We start from the raw sequence: 23,040 nt of genomic DNA on the forward strand, positions 1-23,040 counted from the left end.
AAATATAAGCACCATGTAATTAGGGACCGAGTATAATAAACTAATACAGATAGTCCGTTTGAACAAAATGAAGGTAATATAATTACGGAAAAGACACTATTGCTAAAACAGGGGCCCTTGAATACCCCAGGAGGAGTGCTAATGTAGCCAGGAAATGAACATGGTTTGACAGGCTAACGAGAGCCTTAATTAAGTATGAAAAACTGCTGAACAAACGCGCTGCAAAACTTTTTCCTCTTGTTTTGAAGACGCCTGAGGCTGCCCACAACCCCGCCGGGTGGAAGCCGTCCCCGGCAGCCTTACCGTCCTCCAGCGTGGTGGCGTTGATCTCGCTGGACGACGGCCCCGTCCCCGCGCGGTTGAAGGCCTGCACCACCACCCCGTACTGGGCGAACTTCTTCAGGTTGTCCAGCGTGTAGACCTCGCTGTCCCCCGTGGCCTTCATCTCCACGATGCTGTACTGCCCGTTGCTGCCCGGGCTGTTCTCCCGGTACCCGATCTGGTAGCCGCGGATCACCCCGTTCTGCAGCTCCTTTTTGGGGGCCTGATGGATTGGGGATACGAGACGGGGTGGTGTCACGGCCCCGGCTCTGCAGGAGGGGAGGTGCAGGCGAGGCAAGTCCTGCTCCTGCTCATACAGAGGGTGGAGGACGAGGTCTCCTTGTCATCGGCACAGCTCAGGGCACACAGAGGATGGCCTCGGAGAGCCCTGGGCTGCTCGGGCATGTAGGAACAGTCACAAAAGTGCCACCAGCTCCTTTAGGGCCACCTAAGGGTTCCCAGCAGGAGGTGATGGGCTGAGCGGGGGCCAAGTTCCTCCCTCCCCATCCACCTAAGCTCCCCAGCAGGAGGGCACGGCCCCGAGCTGCCTTAGGAAAGCACGAGGCCAGGTTTAAATCAATCTTAACAATATTCCTCTGAAGCATTAAGAAATCAATAGGGTTGATTGCAAATTTATGTTACAAAGCCAGCGCCATCCATCTCTCTGAAATACTCCTCAAATGAACTGACTTATCTTTCAAGTGAATCTTATTTTTCATTAATCTGTTTTTCAGGACCCGAGAGGAGGGGGGAGAAGCTGGAACCCTAAATTTATTGACTTACCAGTTCATTCTGAAGTCCTAACTTTATAATCAATTTTATTTTTCATTATGCACCTTCTGAAAAATAAATCTGATTCTGAACTTTATTGATCTTTGCTTGAACAGTTTGCAACTAAACGTCTCAGTTTTTCCATATTTATCCTCTCTTTCCCCGTGGCCCCCCGTGGATATCCTATGAGATAATTAGCTTGTTATCAAACATGATTAATACGGACCCTGCATGATGCAGCCGAGCGCACGCCCAGCCTTCAAATTTTCATGATGTCTCAGAAATTGTCCCGGCCCGTGTACCTCCAAGGAAATGTGCTGGTCCCTGAGCAGCCTGCCCCATAGGGCTTGGGATGGGGTTTGCACCAGGAGCCCTGTTTGCTCCGTGTGCCCAGCACCAGGGCTGCATTTGGCACAGCACCGATTGCGCTGCCCCATGGGCACGTGGCTGCCGTGGCTCCATCCCAGGATGAGGGAAGCAGCAAGGCAATGTGCCCAACACGGGGAAGGAGAGCTGTTTTTTCTCCCCCGTGCCCTCGTGTGTCTTTGTGCTGCGTAAAACTGCGTGGCCAAGGGAAGCCCCAGCAGTGCCCCAGCCCCACACACCTTCCAGGTGACCTGGATGCTCTGGGACGTCATCGGCTGCAAGGTGACATCCATCGGAGGCCCATCAGGAGCTAGGGATAAACAGACCCAACAGAGGGTGTTGAGAAGGGAAAGAAGCCCCTCGTCACAAAAACACTCATCCGAAAGAGAGCTCGGCTGCAGCCAGCTTTATGTCAAGGACACGCAGCAGCACCTGCTTCCTCCGTGCTGATGGTGAGCTCCTTGCTGGGCTCGCTGCGGCCGATCTTGTTGAAGGAGTACATGCGGATGCTGTACACCGAGGCGGGGTGGAGGTCCACGATGTTCGCCTGGTTGATGGTTGGGGAGATGTTGCGTGTAGACTGCTTAAAATCCCAGGGATCTAGAAAAACAGGAAAATAAGAAAGGGGATTCAGCACCCGAACGCCATCCCCTGGGCTGTGGCACCAGGAGGGACGTGTCCCGTCCTGGCCATGCCGGGCAGGTGGTGCTGAAGTCCCCAAAGGCTTTCACAGTGGGGTCCCCCACTAGAGACACTGCATCCCCCTCCTTGCTGTTGTGTGGCTCGTGGTTTGGCTCTTTGCAAACATTGTCTCTTTAAATATTCCCTTTCAAATGCTCCCATCTAACATAAATTACCATATTTCACGAATGCCGGTCTCTCCTTTCTTCATCAAAGGAGCCGGGGTGCAGAACATTCCCTTTACGGGGGTGATGGGGGGGCCAGCTCTGCACCTGCTGGCACAGCCTGGCCCCAGGGAGCAGCTGAGCCCTGGCCATGGGGGGGTCCACCAGCACCTACCGGACTTGTTCTTGTACTCGATGTCGAAGCCGGTGATGATGCTGTTCCCATCGAACCGCTGTGTCCATCGCAAGTTCATGCTCCGGGCTTTCACCTCGCGGATCTCCAGCTCCGGAGGGTCAGGGGGCTCTTGGGGAGACACGGGGGGGTCAGGAGCCAAAGCACGGGGTGACAGGGAGAGAAAAACCCCAGGAACAGCGGGACCCTGTGAAGCTTTGCCACATCCCACACCCCGTGTGCGAGTTCCCATTCCTTCAGCAGCCTGCAGCCCTCCTGGGTTTGGTGATGGGCAGCGCACAGGGGCGCGTACCTTGGACGGTGAGCTGGATCAGGCCTCTGTCTTCACCATACGAGTTGATCGCGTGACAGGAGAAGAAGACGGAGTCCCCGCGGTCAGCTGGTTTCAGCTAGGAATATTTTGGGGAGAAGAAAGGAGCCAGCTCAGCCTCAGCTGCCCCGAGCCCCCATCTTCCTGCAGGGACCCCAGCCCGCTCCTGCCCCGGGGGAGCTGTGCCTGTGGGCGCAGGTTGCCCCAGAGCCCTACCCTCTGCTCAGGTGTGCACAGAGCTTTTATTCTTTGAGGTGTCCCTGGTGCTGCCCAACACCTTTAGAGCCAGATCCCATTGCACAGGAAGGCGAAATTTAATGCAAGGCCAACGTAACCCACTGGATTTCATTTTCAGGGCCATCCCAGCACGAGAACAGAGGCTGGTTTTAGCTCTTCGCAGGCACCGCAAGCAGCTTTTCTGCCTTAACTGCCCCTGTGCCAGATGTGAAAGGATGCTCGGGACCCCCGCAGCCCAGCCCCTCACCTTGAGGGTGGAGATGACCTCGTCGCCGTTGTCCTTGGTGGTGATGGCGTAGCGCATGTTGCGGTCGGGGTCGATGACGGTGTCGCCCTTCTCCCAGCGGATGATGATGGGCCGCTCGCCCCGCGCCGTGCAGTTCAGCTCCTTGCTCTGCCCCTTGATGGCGATGGTGGTGTTGGGGTGGGACGTGATCATGGCAGGGACTGTGGGAGGGAGACGGGGGTCAGCACCCCCTCGGCTCGCCCGGTGGGCATGGCCGCAGCCCTCGGACCCCCGCGGGGAGGTGGTGGGTGCGGGGCTCACCGAGAGGCCGCGCAGCCCGAAGTGGAATCGTTTCGCTGCATTATACGGCTCAGGATCATAAAATAATGAAGCAGATAAATTTTATAATGCATAGCATTACACCGGGGTAGACAATAAAACGTGAAAGACAAATAACCAAGCGCACACTATAATGAAGAGAAAGCCTCCAGTCTGAGACGTGCGGGTATGAATTATTGACTAAGGTTTTACACTCCCGAGGATGAGAGGAAGAATGTTTTCCATCACAGATTTGCATAATTCACTCGTATAAACCTGGGCAGAATATAGAGCGCGATTCCACATCAGCAAGGCAGCTTTTGCATTGCAGATGCCGGAGAAATTTCCCCCCCCACCCCCTCGAAGATTCACCCGAAGATGCAAAGCAGGGGAGGGGAGCCCCCAGCCGTGCCCGCCGCCCACCCGGGCGCAGCACCCTGCGGGGTGCCACCGCCACCAGGAGGACTGGGGCTTTGGGTGGGCGAGCGGGGCTGGATGCTGGCAGCGTGGGGCGGCACCACCACGGCTCCTCGGAGCAGGAAAACAGGCTGGGGGCGGGGGCAGCCTGGGTAAGCCGAAAAAAATGTAATGCATAAACAAACAGCGCTGCCGAGTCCCGCAGTAATATATGATAATGACAATCCGCAAAGGCAACACACACTGTTATAATGGGACACAAGAGGCTCTAATGAGCTACGACTTCTCGGCTTTCTGTGGCAATGTAATTCAATTAGCAGCTGAGGAAACCTTTCCTCCCGAGCTGCCGGCATTTTCAGGGTGCGGGGCGTGCGCCCACGTGGCTGGCACGAGGCACGAGCCCGGCCGCGGGGACTCCTCCGCCTCGTGACAGCTCTTCAGGAGCCCGTGGAAATCCTGCCCGTGGCCAGCCCCGAGGACCCCGAGCTGGCACGGAGGGGCAGGAGCAGGGAGAAAATAGCAGAGCCCGACCTGCTCAGCATGCAGAGGAGCACGAAGGCCGGGACCCTTGGTCAGAGGACGGACCCGGCTCTCCCCAGGGCTCTGCGGAGGAGCCAGCCCTTTCCCTGCACGTGGTGGCCCCGGGAGAGGAGCTCTGTTTCAGGCTCTGCTTCGCTGAAACGCACTTATTGATGTTTGATTAAAAGCATCTCCTTGGATGTAAACATATCAACTTCCCTCAATTGCCGGGGTCCCAGGAGAGCGGCACGTAGCCCAGAGCGGAGGAAGCAGCAAAACAAACCCGAAGAAAACCCCAACCAGCCGTGCACACAGCATGGACCAGGGCTTGGAGGCAGCAGTCCCCTGCACACCATCCCTGGTGCTGCCCCGTGCCACCAGCACACCCCCACACCCCGTGCTGGTGCTGTCCCATGCCCACGGTGACCCACGGGGTGCTCTGAGCCCTGTGAGCATCCTGCTGGGACCAGCTGCAGGGAGGAGGAACAAGGGAGGAGGATGCTCACGGCTGTACCTCAAGCAGCCTCCCTCAGCCTCCTCACATGAGCAGGATCCTGCACACCAGAGCCCGGGTGCTGGGCGTGCGTGGGACCGGTGCTGAGCACCCCAAACCCAGCCTGTGCATCCTGCCCCAGCACAGAATGACTTCCCTCGAGTTCAGCTTCCCTCCTGCACAGGCTGACATCCCGTCCCCTGCGCCCAGCCTGCTCGGCTGCCCCGGCACTGCCCCGCTGCTCCCTCCGAGCCCATGGGCCATGTTAACACAGCCCCAACAAGAGGCTGGTCCTGTCTGCTGGGCAGAGATAAGAGAGATGAGCCTGGCCACCGAGGGAATTGTCAGCACCCCACAAGCTCTGCTGTCCTTACCCTGGCTGGGGCAGGAGCAGCTTCACAGCCCGGTGGTGACAACTCAATGAGAACGGTGACACCGGTGACAAGGGCTGCTCCTGCCTCCCTCACCCCCCTCTCTCTTGTTTAGAGCCAGCTCTGTGATGTTAATTTGATTGCACCCGTTTCAGCTTCCTTTCTACACTGATTAGCTGAGTTTCACCTGAAGCATGAGATTAATTCAAATTGCATGGAAGCAATCAGTTATGCTCCTGCAGGAGGACACCGAATGCCCTCGCACCTCAGTCCTGCCCGATGCCCGGTGAGCCCCCCCAAGGCTGGAGGAGCCCCCCCAGCCTGCCCTGCCCTCAGGGACCCGACCCGCTCCATCCCTGGCTCTCCGCTCCCGACGCAGCCATGTGCTAAATGGCATTTATCACGCGCTGTGATCTCCTCACCTGCGCCCAGGCCAGCGAGCCACCCCCCGGGTGGCTGCGCGCTCCCGTGCCCTGCTCCCAGCCTCCAGCTCCCCACAGCTCCTGCTCTGCAGCGCACCCGACCTGCTGCTAACAAGTTGCCTTCAACAGCACGGATGAACGCGCCAGCCCTGCACGGCAGCAAGGTGTTGCTGCTCCCAGACAAGCGCCCGTGCTCTGAGCAACTTCGTGGCACGGTCCCGGGGCTAGCGCACCCCCCGAGCGCTGTGCGCCCTGCACGGGATGGCACCCCAGGAAAAGGCTGGCCCAGCCGGGGCCCCGAGGGTTAAATCTGCACGCAGAGCCCTGCGGTTTCCTCCTCGGCACCTGACGAGCAGCAGCTAACTGCTCCTGGCACTGGTGGGGCTGTGCACGCTCCTCTGATTTATTGCCTGCCTGCCTTGGTTAGCCCCGCGGAGCCAGCACGGCAGCACCCAGGACGTGCCGTGCGGCCGGGGGCTGCACCTCCTGCCCCGCGTGGTGTGGGCTCCCCTCTCCCCGGCTGACCGTGGGTTTGGGCTCTGATTAACATTCATTTAACACCGTCTGCAGTGGCCTGGCTTTAGACGAAAGCCGGTGCTGATCTCGCTTTAATTGGCCTGACATTTCACTAAACAAACAAAAATCAAAAAAATGAAACAAAACAAAGAGCCCCATATAATGCTTAATTGGCTGTGGCGCTTCGTCTACCTATTCATTCAAACCTTTTCAAAGGCTGCTGAGGTCTCCGGGAAATGTAAAAGCACATGCATAATAAGGTTATGTGCTATTCAAGTCAGCAAGCAACCTGTCCTGGGATGCAATTATACCAGATAGCAGGGACAAGGCAACAGTTCAGGCTCCAAGACTTCTGCACACTCACTCGGGATTAATCGCCTTGACTTTGTACCTGCGCCTTATTGAAGTATGTTGTTTGAAGTCGCTCGTTTCAATTCATCAATCAGCGGGATAAATTAAACAGCTGACAGGGAGAGGAAAAGGCTCCCCTCAACCCTCCCCGCAAGAAACACAGGAAAGTAGACGCTGGCTGGGGAGGGGAGACGCGAGAGGGAGCGAGAGGGAGCGAGAGGATGCTGCAGCCGGGCGGTGGGCTTTGGGCCGGGGGGAGCTGCAGGGGGGAGGCTGCGGGGTGGAGGCTGCAGGGGGGAGGCTGTAGCCCTGGCCACTCGCAGTGTTTCTCTTCGCAGCCAGCGCCGGGTGCGAGACCTGGCCGTGATGCAGCATTGTGCACGTGCCCAGGGTTTTTGGGCATTCAAGGGAGCGCCTGCTGCCAGCTCCAGCTCCCTCCTGCCTCTTCGGCACCATCCCTCCCCTCTTTGTTAGGGAAACAACGATTTTAAGATGAATCTAACATGGGGAGCCAGCAAGAAAGCAAGAGCCTGATGCTCTCGAGGGGTGCGTGGAGCCAACAGAAGCCAAATCCAGGTGTAAGGACAGCCGGGAGGGGAGCCGAGCGCACCGCTCTGGCACCCTGAGGATGCTGCCGCAGGAACCAGCAGGACCAGGCTGTCCTCCCCTCCAGCCCCTCTTCCTGGAGGCTTGAACTCTTACGGCAGCGGCAATCAAAATAAATAAAGAGGAGCTGGCGATTATGTATTCTGCTGATAGCAACGGGAGAGGAATCCAATAATAAGCACGGTTCAAACACGGTGTCTAACAACACTTCCCAGCCCATCCCTGTCAAATTAGCGAAGCTATTTCCTTCCCTCCCGTATGATGTAGATTGATTGCCTGGTTTTATTTAGGACTAAGTGTTTGTAATCGCATAAGGGAAGCCGGTCCCTGCAGGAGGGCAATCGATGCCCCCCGTGCCCCGCATCGATCAGGGGCTGCGCGGTGCCGGGGCAGTGCCGGGCCGGTCCCTGTGTGTGCAGCGGGCTGTGCTCCGGGGGGGGGCACCCCCTGCAGCCCCCCCTGCAGCCATGCCATGCCCCAGCCCCCCCAGCACAGCTACTTACTCTTCACGGTGAGAAACATGGACTTGCTGATGTCCGTGCCCACCCCGTTGCTGGCCTGGCACAGGTAGTAGCCGATGTCCTCCTCCAGCACGTGGCGGATGAGCAGGGAGCTGTTGGGGAGGATCTGGATGCGGCCCGTCAGCGGGATGGGGTGATACTGCTGTGGGTTCCCACTTCCTAGGAGGGGGCACAGACACGCAGCCATCAGAGCTCAGCCAAAAAAGGGGGGCTCGTGGGGCTCGATGCTGGGCTGGCCAGGCCAAAACGGAGATATCAGAGATCCCCAAACGCTGCCGTGTTGCCTCTCACGTACCTTTTGCGTGCTTCCACATGACTTTTGGAGGCGGGTACCCATCGACGGAGCAGTTCAGCACCCCAGCTTTACCGTAAATGCCATCCTGGTTGTTGGGCTGGACCACAAATCGAGGAGGCACTGGGTAACGAGAGCGCAGAGACGGCTGTGAGAGCCCCAGACCCCAGCAGCTTCTTGCAGGTCGCTCCCACCTGCATGCACGTGGCCGCCCTGGCTCCCCTGCCTGCTTCCACCCCTGCTACGTCCATCGGTGCCCCCCCACCCCAGCCCGACGTGGGGGCAGCCCCGGGGTGCTCACCCCGCACGATGAGCTGCCGCTCGCGGCTGACGGTGGCGGCGGCGTTGCTGGCGATGCAGGTGTAGTTGCCGTTGTGCTTGAGGGAGACGCTGGAGATCTGCAGGGAGCTCATGAACTCCTTGCTCTCGATGGTGACGCCCGAGCCGGACAGGATGACGTGCCCGTCCTTCCGCCAGGTGATGTGGATGGGCATGTCCCCCGAGGACACCACGCAGGGGATGTAGAGGAGCTGCCCGATGGAGGCTGGGGGGAACTCGAAGGGCTGGATCAGAGGAGGGACTGTGGAGGGGAGAGGCAGAGCACGCTGTACATCGCAGCCCGTGCCTGAGGGGACAGGCTGGTGGCAGGGGGACGGAGGAAAAGCGGCCGGCCCTGGCTCCTGGTCCTCACAGCAGGTCAGTGCCCACCGGCCCCATCTCACCACAGGACACAGCCTGGCGGAGGAGCGAGGCTGCTTGCCATCACCACAACATCTCACAAACCCATTGCTCTGTCACCCAAAGCATTTGCTGCCCAGAAACTGAGGCAGGCTTCTGTTCCAGCCAGCAACGCTTCCAGGAGGGGGTGGCAGCAGGATGTGACCCACCGGGGAGAGCCACCGCGCTCAGCCCAGCCACCCCGACCCCCTCTGCACACACCAGCTGAAATTCCACCTCAGCATTTATCTGCTCGCAGAAAAGCAGTTATTAGATGGATGCTTTTCTTAAAGGCACTGGATTCAGAACCAGCCATTATCTTTCTGATAACTTAATTAGGCAACCGCAGCATCTCTGGCAATGTGGGAGGGGGAAGAAAGCATAGAGAGGGAGACAATTAGCTTAACAAGGCTCAGCACCTGGTAGACGAGATCCTCTTTCCGCAGCCTCCATAATTAAATTAGCAGGCTGCCAATTGTCCCCTCGGCAGAAATAAGATGCCCTCTTGTACAGACGCGGGAGCCCCAGCAGGGAAGGGCTCACCGCGCCGCCGCGCACGCCCCCGCACTCCTGCACGCCGTCCCCCATCTCCACCCACACCTCGACCAGTGCTCTCCAGTGCTCCCAGTGCTCAGAACAGGCTGCTGGGGGCTCCAGGGCCGAGTCAGAACGGGGCTGGCCTCGATGGGGTGGCCCGAAGCCTGGCCAGGAAGCCCTACAGAGCAGAAGGTGCTGGGGGCTGCTTGCTGCCCCCTCGGGGTGCTGCCCGTGGGCGCAGGGGTCCAGCCCGGCCGCCTGCCCCGCTGCCAGCTGCAGTGACGTGGCTTGAGCTGCCGGAGCCATGGAGCCAGCAGTGCCCGTTTTCCATAATTAATGAATAATTAATTGGGAATGCGCTGCAGTCTATTGCAGAGTGGGGCCGGGCTTGTGCATCTCCAAACGCCCCACGGGCCACTTCCAGCACACGCAGCCTCTCGGCAGAAGAGCTCTCCTGGTTCCAGCTCCCCTTAACCAGGGCTTAACACAAGTCTTCCTTTCCAAGTTGATTCCCTGCTACATACTCTCCTGTTTTCAGCACTTCCCAGGCTCTCCTGCACCTCAGTGCACCCCAGCAGCACCACAGAGCCCCACATCCTTCACGCTGTGCCCGACTGCAGAGCGGCTGAGCTGGCATCCCCACTGCTGTCACCTGGGCAGGGCTGTGCGACAGCCCCAGGACAGCACCAAGGCCACACGTGATCAATTAAAACCTTCAAAGATGTCTGTGGGAATAACGAGCTGTCAGGGCACCTCGGCTGGCTGCTGGGATCATGCTCCCAGGGGACACATGGAAAAGGGACCCAGGAGCACCCCCAGGCAGCCTGGGAAGCCCTGGGGAGCAGGGATGCTCCGAGCTGGGACACGGGGACCTGGCAGCTGGGCAGGAGGCTCAGGGACTTTCCAACGGGGGCAGAAACAGAGATCAAACTGAACGGCGTGATCGGGCCAGGCACTGACATGAGGGGGCCGTAAAGCTTTTACTACAGCTTGCTTGGGAAGACCTGCGGCGTAACTCACTTGTGGCACGCAGCGCGCTCGCCAGGCACTTGTGGCACTAAAAGCTTTACGGCGCCCGTACCAGCTCTGCGCACTTCTATTTCTTTATTCTGCTCCTCGGAGCAGCCTCCGAACGTAGTTGAGGGCATTCTCAGTTTTCCTCCCCGGGCTTTTATCCGGTGGCCATAAAAACACCCAGGCAGGCAGGGCCGGGTGTAAATCTCCAGCCTGCGTGCTGCAGCTGGGATGAAGACATCCGACACAGCCAGAGCCGTGAGCTTCCCAAATAGCACCGCATGGCACCGTGCTCGCCCTGCTCAGGCTGTCACCTGCCCCTCGCCCAGGCAGTAAATCCAGGCTCAGGGGGGTTGTACGGCGGCCGCTTCCCAAAATATATGGATAAACTTCAGCATCCTGCATCCGCCTTCCAGCAACTGGCAAAAGAGCAGCACGTAATTCAACTTCGCTTGCACACATCCCTGTAGGTACTCCCTCCGTGAGGATTTTGGTTTAAGGTGAGGAGAACAAAGGCTGGCCGTGCCCTGCACTGGGGGTGTGAGGGGAGAGGGGTCCCCTCGGCGCTGCCCTGAGGTTAGCTGCAGCCCATGCTTCCACCTGCAAAGCCTTGGAGAAGAGCATTAGCTAATCAAGGGGTAGCATCTCTAATCAGCTTGATGCTCTCTCTTGCTAACCTGATTCCTAATAAGAAAATGGTGGATGGAAGGGGAGGGAGGGGGATCAGCATAAAATCCAGTCCATAAATACCCGGCTCGGTGAGACGGAGGCAAAGACAATTGGCCAGCTCCGTCCCCAGCGTGGCTGTGTTTGTCTGAATGATTTACTGCAAACACTGAGCTGGCGACAGGCAGAGCCGACCCGACAACTCTGAGGACGGGAGATACGATAGCTCCGCGCGCTCATAACACAATCTCAGCAAGTCACTGGGAGGGAATGCATCCGACTCAATTCATTAGGACTGATAGCTCCCTCAATGGGGCTGAATAATTGATGGCCTGGAGAAGCTTTTAAGATGTTCTGTGCGCTTGGAAGACCGAGAGTATTATTTTTTTAAAAGCTAACACACAGAGAAAAACATCAGTGAAGGTGATCCGAGCAAAGGTTAGATGTTTTAATACGCTGTGTTTACACCGCAAATCCTTGCTCGCTGCGTGTAACAAGAAATGGATCTGGTGTGGCTCGGGGCAGCAGCAGGCACGCAGGTGGGTGCAAGGTGGCTGGGCTGAGCCAGCTCTGCCTCTCCTTGGTGCCTAGGGATCACAGCCAGTGTCTGGACGCAGAGCACCTTGCATGGTGCTGCCCTGCCTCTGCCCACAGCAGGAACAGCCCCAACACTCCCCAAAGCACGATCGGAACGGCCCCAACGCAACCCGAAGGAGGTGCCCTAGGAGCACGCTTGTGCCTTGCCCCGTTCTGGGTGGGAAGGTGGTGGGAAAGGGGCTCACAGCTCCTGCCTACAACGTGCCAGAGCTGACCAAGCTTCTGCAGGAAGCACAGGGCTCCCTGGGCTGGGGAGGGAACTGCAGGACCCAGGCACTCCCCACCCGCTCACCTTTCACCGTGACGTGCACGCTCTGGCTGATGGAGAGCTGGGGCTGGATCAGCACGCTGCACAGATACTCCCCTTCGTCCATGCCTTTCTGGACGTCCATCAGCTTGAGGGTCCCGTTCTCAAAGACCACTTGGCGGTGGTTATCAGGCAGCAGCAAAGAGTCCTTGTACCACTTGATGGAGTAATAGGGGTACCCGATCACCCTGCAGTTGATGAAAGTGTCCCTACCCGCTACCGCCGTTATGTTCTTCATCGCTCGGATGCTCGGGGGACCTACATAGTGGGGAGGAAGGAAGAGGCAGGCTAGGTTAATTCCGAAGGGCGGCTTGTTTGCACACAGATCTGCTAGTGCAGAGCGAGCTGTGCAGGCGAGCGAGGTGACGGCAGAGCCAGGACCCAGCCTGCCCAGCAGCAGCCTCCAGCGACAGCCCCTCGCGCACACCTACAAAAGAAGAGCTGCAAAAGTGGGGGCTGCGACCCTTGGCTGCAGCCAAACTTCAGCAAACTCCCCCCGGTCTTGCAGGCACCATGCTTAGGCTTCAATTTACAGGGTTCATTGCTGGGGAAGCCCAGCCTGAGAGTGCTGCTGCCCCTCAGAGGGACGTCAAATGCTGCCTGGGAGCTCCCTACCCTGGAGCACGTCCAGCCGGGGCTCCCAAGGGAGCTTCAGGAGACCTCTGGGGAGCACCCCCCGGCTGTCTGGCTGTTCTGCCCCTCTCAGGAGGAAGCTGTCTGTGCTTTGCCATCTCCTTGGCAGAGAGCTGCATGCAGGAGCCCAAATCCCATTTGGCAATGTGTTTGAACTCCACTAAAAGGCACCGTTCGGAGCTTCCCGTGGGCATCCCGAGCAGTGCCAAAAAGCCAGGCAAGGCAGCCCACGGCTCCTGGCTGGCTCTCATGCTGCCTGAAGGACTGGAAGAGTGTTGCAGGTGAGTATTGCAAGGAGAGGTTTCACGCTTCAACAATTACATTGTTCTCGTGGCCATTGTGTAAAGCAGCAAACTAATCTCAAGATTAACCCTATCTCGACTCCTCGCCCCAAGCGCGTGGCAGGATAACAGCTGAGCAGACGCTCAGGGTAAGATCCCCATTGTGAAAGCACGCTCCCTCCTGAGATCCTCCAGTGCCCAGGGTCCCGGGAATAAGGGGACTCGAGGGGGCCAAGAGCAGGGAAAGAGAAATTAGCAGCCTGCTCTCGGGCCTGTCACAGGGACCTGCTCAATTATTCCAGGGAAAAAAAAAAAAAAAAGAAAAAGCCTGAATCTTATCTAGTGACAGGCAGTCAGGAACTGGAAGAGGGGGAAGAAAAGAAGACAATGAAACGTCCTCATTCAGAACGCTGCTCCTGCTTCTCGTGCCTGGGAGATGAACTTGCTCCAAATTTAGCGGTAAGTGGCAGCAAAATTCAGACTCTCCTGGGATTCCAGCCAAAAAGCCACTAGATCCATTTCAAACCTGAGACACAGACAAACACAGCCCTTCAAGCTTCTTCCTCGGTAGATAATTTAATGTTACCTTGACTCTGGCTCCCACCTATAAGACTAGAAGCTTTAACTGGTGGTTATGAATGGGCAGAGGCTTACACCGTGCCCCATGCCTTGGAGAACGCCCTGGAACGCACAGAACAACACGCTCCAGCCATAACCACGCGGTGATTAACACGGCCATGGCTTTTAGCAGACAAAGAAAACACAGACATGACAAATCCGAGCTCATTTTCCACGATTTCCCGTGCTGCCTCATCGTTGCTTGCATTGAGGATCCCTGCGCCCACGGGCACCTTCCTGCCAGGGAGCGGGGTTGGGACTGGGGTGGTGTGGGGGGCTTGGGAGCAGTGTGGGGGGTCTGGGGATAGTTTGGGGGACACATCGCAGGCAGGTAAAAAGGAGCAGGTGGCTCTTGGCCAGTGCAGGTCACTTCTGCACCACCCCAACCTCCTCCCCAGGGTCCTTCACGGGAGGCACTTGCTGCACAGACCCAAAGGCTGAAAGGGGAGACAGCAGACCCCAGCGGGGAGGCATTGCCACTCTGGAGGCCTTGTTCTGGCTCTCCAAGGTTCAGAGGATAGCCGTGCACTCCGTTCAGCTCCCTGCTCTGAGCCACAGGGGAGCTGGATGCCACGGGCAGGGCTGGGGGCGAGCGGGGCAGGAGGGGGCTGCAGAGACCTGCACAGCCGGGAAATGGGGGGGGACGGCGGACGGGGAGAGAAACGATCTGGCGGGGAACAGAACACAACCAAAAGCCCAGTCAAAGTCCTATTCTGATATTTAAAAGTAGACAGGCACCTCTTACGTTTATTCGCGCTTGGTATTCGGCGCTGCCCACCGAGTTCCGCGCGGTGCACCGGTACACGCCGCCGTCCTTGATCTGCGGGCTGGTGACGTTCATGTGGCTCACCGTGGTGCCGTCCGACATGGTGTACTGGTTGGTGCGGTGCCCGTTGTCCCGCGGGATGGGCTCGTCGTCCAGGGCCCAGGTGACGGTCGGGGGGGGCGCGCCCTTGGCGGCACACATCAGGGAGAACTGCTCCCCGGGGTTCACCACCTTCTCGCTGAAGGAGGAGACGATGCGGGGGGTCCCATCTGGGGGGACCCAGAGGGAGGGGGGTTAGGGCACGGCAGCCACTGGCAGCAGTCACCCGCACCCCCCGCACCTGGTTGATAAGAGATTTTGGCTCGAGGGGATGCCAGGCTCAGCAGTGCCCATCCCTGGTCCAAATACGCAGAGCCCTGCAACCCCGCCTGCTCGTGGAAGGCAGCTCCTCAGCACAGGGCAGGGGACGGACAGGTCAGTGCAGGACCCTGATTTTGGCCCTTGCCCCTGCATCCCCGAGCTGCTTGCAGACAGTTTGCACAGCCCAGGGGCTGGGTGCAGCCTGCCCCAGTGGTGCTTGCTTTCCTCCATCCATGCACAAAGCACCCTGGTGAGCACCGCGGATGCGGCAGCTTGGCGAGGGGCAGAGAAACACCCCAGCTGGCCCCCACCCCGAGGAAGCCAGCTCACCCTCCAGCGTGATGATGGAGAAGTCCTGTGCCGTCTGGGATTTGCGGGTGGCAAAGCACTGGTAGGCTCCGGAGTGGCTCTTCTGGGCCGCCGTTATGAGGAGGGTCTCGTTGCTGATGCCCCGGATGGAGATGTAGTCATCCACCACCACCAGCTCCGTGTTGCGGTACCAGCGGATAACGTACTCGGGGGACCCGCTGAGGGCACAAGAGAGGATGACGGTGCTGCCAATGCCCGTTTTGAGCTTCTTTGGTGTGAGGGTCACACGCAGAGGGTCTGTGCAAGAGAGGACGAGAGCAGGAGAGGCGTTGGCTGCGTGGTGGTGGCGGGCTGTGGGGGCAGGCAGCCGCAGGCCAGCACGCACCACGTGGCTCTCATCCTTCGTGTACTTTTCCACCTTTCCTTCCCTGGATGTGCCAGCCCGACTACGTGCAAAATGTCACCGTAGAACAAGGCAGGTGGCCTCCTCGCCCTTCCTTGAGCTGCCAGCCCAGCCTTTAACATTGGCCCTGGTGTAGGGGCAGGGTGGCTGGAAGCAGCTGTCTCAGCGGGGATGTGGCCGGTGCGATGGGGCAGTGCCGAGCCGGGGACGTGCCAGGGTGGCTCTGGGGCTGCTGGTGACAGCAGGAACCCCCAGGAGCAGAGCAGGCAGTAAATATTTGGCCTGCCCAGATGGTATTTACTGTTTGGCTGGAGCTTATTTTATGTAAATCAGCAAAACAAAGCGCAGAGGCACCTAACAGGATATCGCCATCCAGCAATTTACATCCCCTGCTATCGCTCTGCCTTTTCCAGAGGTCCCTCTCTCGGCCCAGATTAAAGCGGTAAATCAGGGGCTGTCTGCACGTCCTCGGCTGCAGCATTATAAACTTCCCCCAAACGCTCCGAGCACCGCATCAGACACGCTGCGTAGCGCGACGGCGGGCTCCAACGCGCGCCACGCCACGCCGAAACATAAAGCTTGTAATTTACACAGCTTTAGAAAGGCCTCGAGGCTGGAGATTTACACAGCTCGGCAGGACGCAGCTCTCCCCGCCGCCGGCACTCACCTATGACCGTGAGGGTCCCGGTGACCTCTGCAGACCCGAAGGTGTTGGTGACCTCGCAGATGTAGGTCCCGCTGTCCTCCACGCGCAGGTCGCTGATGCTCAGCCCCGTGATGCGCTTGGCCCAGCGGCCGTCGGCGGGCAGCGGGCGCCCGTCCTTGAGCCAGCGGATGGCGGGGTTGGGGTACCCCGAGGCGATGCAGGGCAGCTCCACCAGCCGGCCCGCCTTCACCTCCCGGGACTGGAAGCTGTCTAGCATCGTGGGGATGGACTCCGCCGGGTCTGGGGTGGGAGAGGGAATAAACTCACCTGGAGAAGGAGGGGAGATGGGCTCCTGCCCTGCAGCCAGCAGGCTGAGCTGGTTTTAACAGGGAGGAGCCAACGGCTGTCTGAGCCGCCTGGGGATGCCGGGGGAGCCTGTGCACGGTGACACGGGGACCGGCGGTGACACAGGGACCGCCGGGCCACCTCGGCGTCAGCTGGCACTGAGCGGCTCTGCCCCTCCCCGGGGAAACGCAGCCGAGGAGCTGGTGGGACGGATAAACACGGCACTGGAGGAATTACTCAAGGTGACACGTAATTGGTGCAAAATACACAAATTCGGTGGCACATTTCAAAATTTACAAGCAAAGGGGCCCATCAGGCAGCTGGGAAAGGAGAAAATTAATCACCAAGTCTCAGGCGTGAAATTAAATTCCAGGGGAAAGAAACCTCTTTCATTACTCCCAAGCAGAAGTAAAACGCCGTGACGTGTAAATAATGACAGCAACCAGGAGGGGACCGAGGCACCGCGAGTGTGCACGGGGAGGGGACGATGCAATCCACGGCCACACTGCGGGATGGTTTGGATGGGAGTGGGACCGAGCAGGTCCAGCAAGCCTGGCTGTCCCCGACCCTCTGTGGGGTTAATTCGAGGAGCTAGAGCAGGAGAGGAGCCCTGGGAAAGCCATATGGCGGGGAGCAGGGAGCTGCAGCTGAGTGGCAGGAGAGGCGATGCGGCGGCGAGTCGGGCGAGTTCCCTCCCTCCCGAGCAGAGTAATTTGGGCAGTCAGCGGAGCCGGGAGCGCCCCGAGACAGGCGGCACTACGGACTGCGCTACGCTCTGCTGCAGTATCGCTTGCACGTTCGTCGCATCGCGTCAGGCTGCTCACATCGCGGGCTGTCACATCGCATCGCCTCGCGCCCCGTCGCCTCTCGCTCAGCTCGGGGTGCCGCGCGGCACGGCGAGGGGCGGCACGGACCCCCTGCACAAACCCCCGGCACCCTCCTGCTGTCAGGATGGGAGGTGGGGATGCTACAACATCCCCTGCACCCCCAGGAGATGATGGGGAGATGGGGAGCGGGGTGCAGATGAGGCTGGAAGCTGTCTCCAGGTGCCTCGGCAGCACTGCTGGCACCGCATGCTCACCTGACACGGAGAGCCGGGCTCCGTTGCTCTGGCGCGTCTCCCCGCTGTACTTGTGCTTGGTGATACACCTGTAGGTGGACAAGGCATCTTCCTTCTGCACGTCCGATATGTACAAACCTCCGTAAGAAGTAATAAAAAACCTATTTTCTGCAGAGACAAAGAGGAAAAGGAGGGGAAGGGTGAGCGAGGTGGCCCTGGTGTCGCACATCCCCTCCCAGGCACCCAGCACCTGAGGCAGGCAGAGCCCCCGTGCTCGGGGCCAGGAGCACAACACAGTCCTTCCCCACCGGGACCGTCTCTGCCATCACGTTTGGGGGCCAGCTGGCAACTTCAGGCCAAAACGGGCGAGCAGCAGTGCCTGCAAGAGAAGCCCACGCGTGTGCAATATCAGCACGTGGGTGTGCAACAGCAGCCCGCGAGTGTGCAGTATCAGCCCGCCAGGCTGCAACAGCATCCCACGCATGTGCAACATCACCATGGGGGTGTGCACAACTGAGCACGTGTGTGCAATATCAGCACGGGGGTGTGACAGCAGCCTGCGCATCCCTGGGCACTGCCTGGTGGCTGCACTCATCCTGCAGCACACGCAGCTGCCCAGGCACCAAGGCAGGGGCAGGGTGTCCTTGTCCCCACCCGAAGGCCACATCCGAGCCCCACCAGGGCCCCGCAGCAGCACGAGGAGGGCAGCGGGCACGGCCCCGGGCTGGCCGTGGGCTCGCAGCGATTCTGCGGCTGCGGATGGAGAGGGGAGCACACACCACGAAACCCATCTCCGTGTGCTGCATAGCAACGCTGCAATTAAAAGTGAATCCGTCCTGCTGAGTTAATAATTAGCTTAACTTACTTAGAAGCGTGTGAAAACAAATAAGGGCTTGAGTTGATATTTGAGCACCAGGGGGAGATTGCCGAGGCCACCAGGTAGTGCAGCACGGACCCCGCGGTGCTGGCCAGCAGCTTTCGGGCTGGTGTGCACAGGGGGAAAGGAGTTGTTCACTCTCCTATGAAGCCAGCCTCCCTGTCAGGCCTGACCTCTATAATTCGTCATGAATATCAACAGTAATTAACATTAATAGAAAGGCCTGCACCGTGGCGCAATTGAGCAGCAAGGAGGGAAGCAGGGCAAGCGGAGGTACCGGGGAGAAGCTCTGGGTGTCCGCGCTCCCCTTCCCACCTGGAAGACACCTTTCATCCTGCTCTCCTACCAGCGCCAGCCGTGAGAGCGAGCCTTTGATCCCAGTTTCTGTGGGACCTCTGGGATCCTTTCAGCTGGCAGAAGCTCAGCTGGGATGGGGTGGTACATCTGTTCGGCTGCACCACGTTGCCAGCCAAGCCACCCCCTGCTGAAACACAGCGAGTGCAGATAAGCAGAATGTAATTAGCAGAGCCAAATGTTTGGAGTCGAAACCTCTAAACCTAGATTGTAAGTCAGCAATGGCTGCAAACGGCTCCTTCAAATCCTGCACCACGATGGGTGACGACAAACAGCTGCTTTTTCTTCCAGCACCTTTTTGAAGTACTTGGTTATTCTTGATTTAGGTGGTAGACAGTGCCATGGTCAAGCCCCTAACAGCAGGAAAAATGAAAGCGGAATATGGGGATGAAAGGAAAACCCTCGTGGAGCCGCCTGGCAGGATGGCAGAAGCCTCTCCCTGCCCGCTGCAGCAGCACTTCAGGCTACAGATCAACACAAAACAGGGCTCTTCACCGCGGAACTGGAGCACATCCACCGCAAAAGCCAAGCTGATGGCAGCCCTGAGCCCTGCTGGCACTACCCCACTCCAGCTGCAGCTTAGCTAGATGTATGTATTTGACTCTAATTGTTTGATATGAGAGCATTAGGGACTCTAAACAGAGAAGAAATAGCAGCCTTAATAAGATACGAGCCTAGCCATAGCTAACAGAAGGCAGAGGCTGGAAAGCCCGTGCAGATTGCCCCTGGATGGAATGGGAGCAGCCCTGCAATGCTCCCCACACCACCAGCAGCATCCTGCGAGCTCGGGACAAGGCTTGGAAGGGTCAGGGCTCTGCAGCCACCACCTGCAGACACAGATCTCCCTCCCCACAACGCCAGCAACGTGCACACTGCACCACGGTGCAACGGGACACAAGCACACGGTGGTGCCAGCCTCGTGCCCTGCGCCCTCGACCGGCGGCAGCAAGGTTTTAATGCGAACCTCAGTAGAAGGGGAGGGGGAGCAGTCCTGCAAGGACTGAACCCACATGCAAATCAGGCATTAATTTTTCATCTCCCATCAAACCAGTAAGCAAAGAGCATTGGCTGCACTGGAATTTGAGAAGGGGGGGGGGACCAGTTTCTATGGAAACAGCTGCTGCATTTTGCAAAGTGCTGCGCAGCCCCAGCTGGCCTCCCCCCGGCGCAGACACTTCTGTGCATGCCCAACTGCAGCCCCGCTCCCGGGCACGCTCATGCTCCGGAAACAAAGGCGTGCAGGAACGGCGTGCAACAAGGCCGAGGGGCAGCAGGGCCCTCGGGCAGCTTCCCGGGCAGAGATGTGCAAGAAGACGAACATGAGGACGAGAGAATTGCTGAGCACGAATATAAAACCAGCCCTGTCTGATCCCACCTAGGGCACCACACCAGGATCCTGGCACTCGCTGGCTTCCACAGACCCTGTGCCCAAAGTCAGGCCTCTGAGCCAGAATGTGAGCATAGGCTTGGAGCCCAGAAGAGCCGCAGGAAGGCAGCTGGCACACCAGCCCCCACCCTGATACCTCTCTGCATGGGGCAAGGCACTCCCTGGGCTCCTCTCCTGCGCAGCCTCCGTGTGCTGAAAGCTTCCAGACGGGCAGAAAAGCTGCAGGTTTTAGTGCCGGCCTTGCTGCCGCACAGTGACAGGAGGCATCTGCCCCCTTGCAAGCCATGCCATGGCATTCAGCGTAAGGTCTACACAACCTGACAGCACAGCTTCTATTTTCTTTTTTTTTTTCTTTTTTTTTTTTTTTTTTTCCAACAAGGGACAAATAACTTGGCCGAGGAGCGCTGCACTGGTTCAAGGGAAAGATGCGGGGCAATAATTGATGTGAACGGCTCTGACGGAGACCTCACCGAAGTGACTTATGGCTCAGTTAGCTTGCGAGATTAACGTCGAAGGTCGCGGAATAAAATCAGATCTTTCTGCCTGCCAGGAGGAGGAGAAGCTTTACGGGATGCAGAGGATTAAGTACGTCCACAGCCAGGCTGGAGTGATGTGCCTCTAATAACTCTTGCAGGGAGACTTTGCTGCTGCCGAGGCAATGCCTCTCCAAGCATCCCACTCCCCTCTCCCCCCAGTTTTGGGGTGCCAAAACTGGGGAGCTGGGACTCAGAGAGGAGCAGGGCAGCTGGGAGCCCCCAGGAGCCAAACCTTGCCCCCACAAAGGGAGAAACAATGGGGGAAAGCACAGAGAAGGCATGGAGAACATTAGGAGGGTCTCCTGCTGTAGGTGCTCACATGTACACACGTGCTCTCTGCTCGGGAAACCTCTTCCACATCCAGCTGCCTGTAGTGGCCATGAAACCTCAGCGTCAGTCCCAAGGGCCTTCCAATTTCAAGAGAAAAATTACAGTCGATGCAGGTTACCAGTTACTGCTCCATCCAATATAGATTTATAAAAACAATGGGGTCAGGGCTTCAGGAGAGAGCACATTTTATAGTTCATAAGACTAATGAGATAACTTCCCCTCAGTACTCTGGGGCCAATATTTCCTTACGCAGTCTATTTTAACTGCGGGAGAATCAATAGGTGCCAGCGTTTATGAATTAGCCATACTTGGAGCATATGCAACCCAAGGCATCCTGGACAAATTCAATAAATGTTTGGTGCTATTTCTGGCCACGTTTAAAGTGACAAATGCCTCCCTGGGGGACAGCCACGGAGAGGGAAGCCCCAAAGTGCAAAGCCTGTGGTTTTCCCCGGCTGCTGTGGCCGCTCTCCCCGTGCGCCGTTTGCCCAGCACGGGACTCGAGCGGGGAGAAGCAGCCTGGGCTCACCAAACCCAGCCAGGAGGGACCCCTGGTATTATGGCAAGGGGCTGCTCCAGCAGCCAAACTGATGGCTCTGGGAGGCAGCGGGGCCATGGCCACGCACCACGGGTCCCTTTCATCCCGGCTGCCTGACCCCAGGTTCGGCGCCACAGCAAATGCCTGGAGCAGAGAGCGCCTGGATTAGGCGCGAAGATTAAAGATCCATCCATCCATCCCAGAGATGTTAAATAGGAGCCGCGACTCAAGCCCAATGCAAATTTAATAAGAGCTGCACGATATCTGACAGATTTATTTACATGTTTCCCTGCACACGGGATCCCAGGGGACGTGTAAGGCAGTCACAGGCTCCCCAGCCCTTTCAAAGGAAACACATTTCTCCTACACAGCCATGCAAAGCTGAGCGGCGCAGAGCAGCCGAGCACCCAGCAGAACATTTCCACCTTGAAGTTCCGTGGGCATCTGTAAAATAACCGACTCCAGCTGAGTAAGTGGGTCACGCTTTGTACCAAAGGGCTCCCTGGCTTCTTTCTCCTCCTCCTCGATCCAGGAGGAACGGGGCTTCGCTGCAACAAGAAAACCCTGCCCTAGAAACACCGCCGTCTCGGGGAAGCTGCGGTACCTGCGCCTGCAGCACCCTGGCCATGCCACATCCTGGGGCCGGCAGCAGGGTGGTGGCACTTTTTGGGAAAGGTTTCCTGATGGAAAAGTCCAGCCCTGTGGCAGGGGCCGTGCGCCCTGCCCATCCTGCTGGCTGGTGCCGGGTAGCAGCGTGGTGCTCAGCGCAGCACCGAGGTGCCAGCGGGCTGCGGGCATGCAGGAGCCGGAGCGCATCATGGCACCAAGCACCAGCCTCCTTCACGAAGCTCCCAAAAATAAAAACCCAGCGGGCTGGATTGCATCACTGCCTCATCCAGATGCGGTGCGTGCGGTGGAGGCTTTGGCAGGACCCTCCCCCTGCAGACCTAAATATCACCCGTCCCTTCCCACGCCCGCTCCCAGGCTCCATCCCCCCCCCCAGTGCCGGAGCAGCAGCGGCGGCAGAAGCGCTGAATCACGGCAGTGGCTGTGGGGCACGGCAGGGAACTGCACCCCAAAACCATCCCTCCCCCCCCCTTTCACCGGGGCTGCTGAGCCGGAGAGGGGAGATCCACAAAGGAGGGATGAAAGTTGGGGAGTCATGACAGGCTTTCCGCCTCCCCTCCTTAATCTCCTTTATAAGCACGGCTCTATCTCCTCCCGTTACAGGATTAACACCCATCTCTCATTCTCCTCTTGCAACAAGATTTTATTTCTAATTACGCTGTAATAAAACTGGGCGCGCTCCCAGGGTTTCTTCCAAATGACTTGTAGACACTCGGCGAGATTGGATCCTACTTGGGCCCATTGTCAGCGCGTCTGCCTGACATTCATTAGACATGCATGAGGGAGATGTTTTAAGAATGGAATTGCATTTAAATGGGTTTCCTGAGAGGAAGAGATGAAACAAAAAAAAAAAAAAGCACGGAGAGAGAGAGAGAGAGAGAGGGAGAGAAGAAAAAAGCAGGAGCAGTTGAGAAGCGGATGTAATTGTCACCTCCCTGTCACGCAGCTGCCAGGCAGCCCCAGCGCCGCGTCCCTGTGCCCACGCACCCCCGGGCGCAGGCGGGGGTGAGCCCAGTGCCCGCGCACCCAGGGCCAAG

General features: G+C 58.4%; 1 protein-coding gene across 1 annotated transcript in view; it reads right to left on the reverse strand.

Annotated features, from left to right (window-relative positions):
• The window catches only part of DSCAML1 (DS cell adhesion molecule like 1), a gene marked incomplete at both ends in the record, with an annotated part of 94,714 nt that overhangs the window by 10,586 nt on the left and 61,088 nt on the right, over positions 1–23,040 (reverse strand). The window contains 14 exons of the mRNA XM_084301639.1: positions 304–544; positions 1,698–1,768; positions 1,891–2,058; positions 2,479–2,607; positions 2,789–2,885; positions 3,291–3,490; positions 7,786–7,962; positions 8,099–8,218; positions 8,397–8,675; positions 11,919–12,191; positions 14,204–14,500; positions 14,922–15,197; positions 15,971–16,249; positions 17,376–17,522. Coding sequence (XP_084157765.1) covers positions 304–544; positions 1,698–1,768; positions 1,891–2,058; positions 2,479–2,607; positions 2,789–2,885; positions 3,291–3,490; positions 7,786–7,962; positions 8,099–8,218; positions 8,397–8,675; positions 11,919–12,191; positions 14,204–14,500; positions 14,922–15,197; positions 15,971–16,249; positions 17,376–17,522 — 2,754 coding nt within the window. The remainder of the gene's footprint in view (positions 1–303; positions 545–1,697; positions 1,769–1,890; positions 2,059–2,478; positions 2,608–2,788; positions 2,886–3,290; positions 3,491–7,785; positions 7,963–8,098; positions 8,219–8,396; positions 8,676–11,918; positions 12,192–14,203; positions 14,501–14,921; positions 15,198–15,970; positions 16,250–17,375; positions 17,523–23,040) is intronic.

Source organism: Netta rufina (assembly GCF_964035555.1).
Source record: "Netta rufina genome assembly, chromosome: 25".
Taxonomy (NCBI): domain Eukaryota; kingdom Metazoa; phylum Chordata; class Aves; order Anseriformes; family Anatidae; genus Netta; species Netta rufina.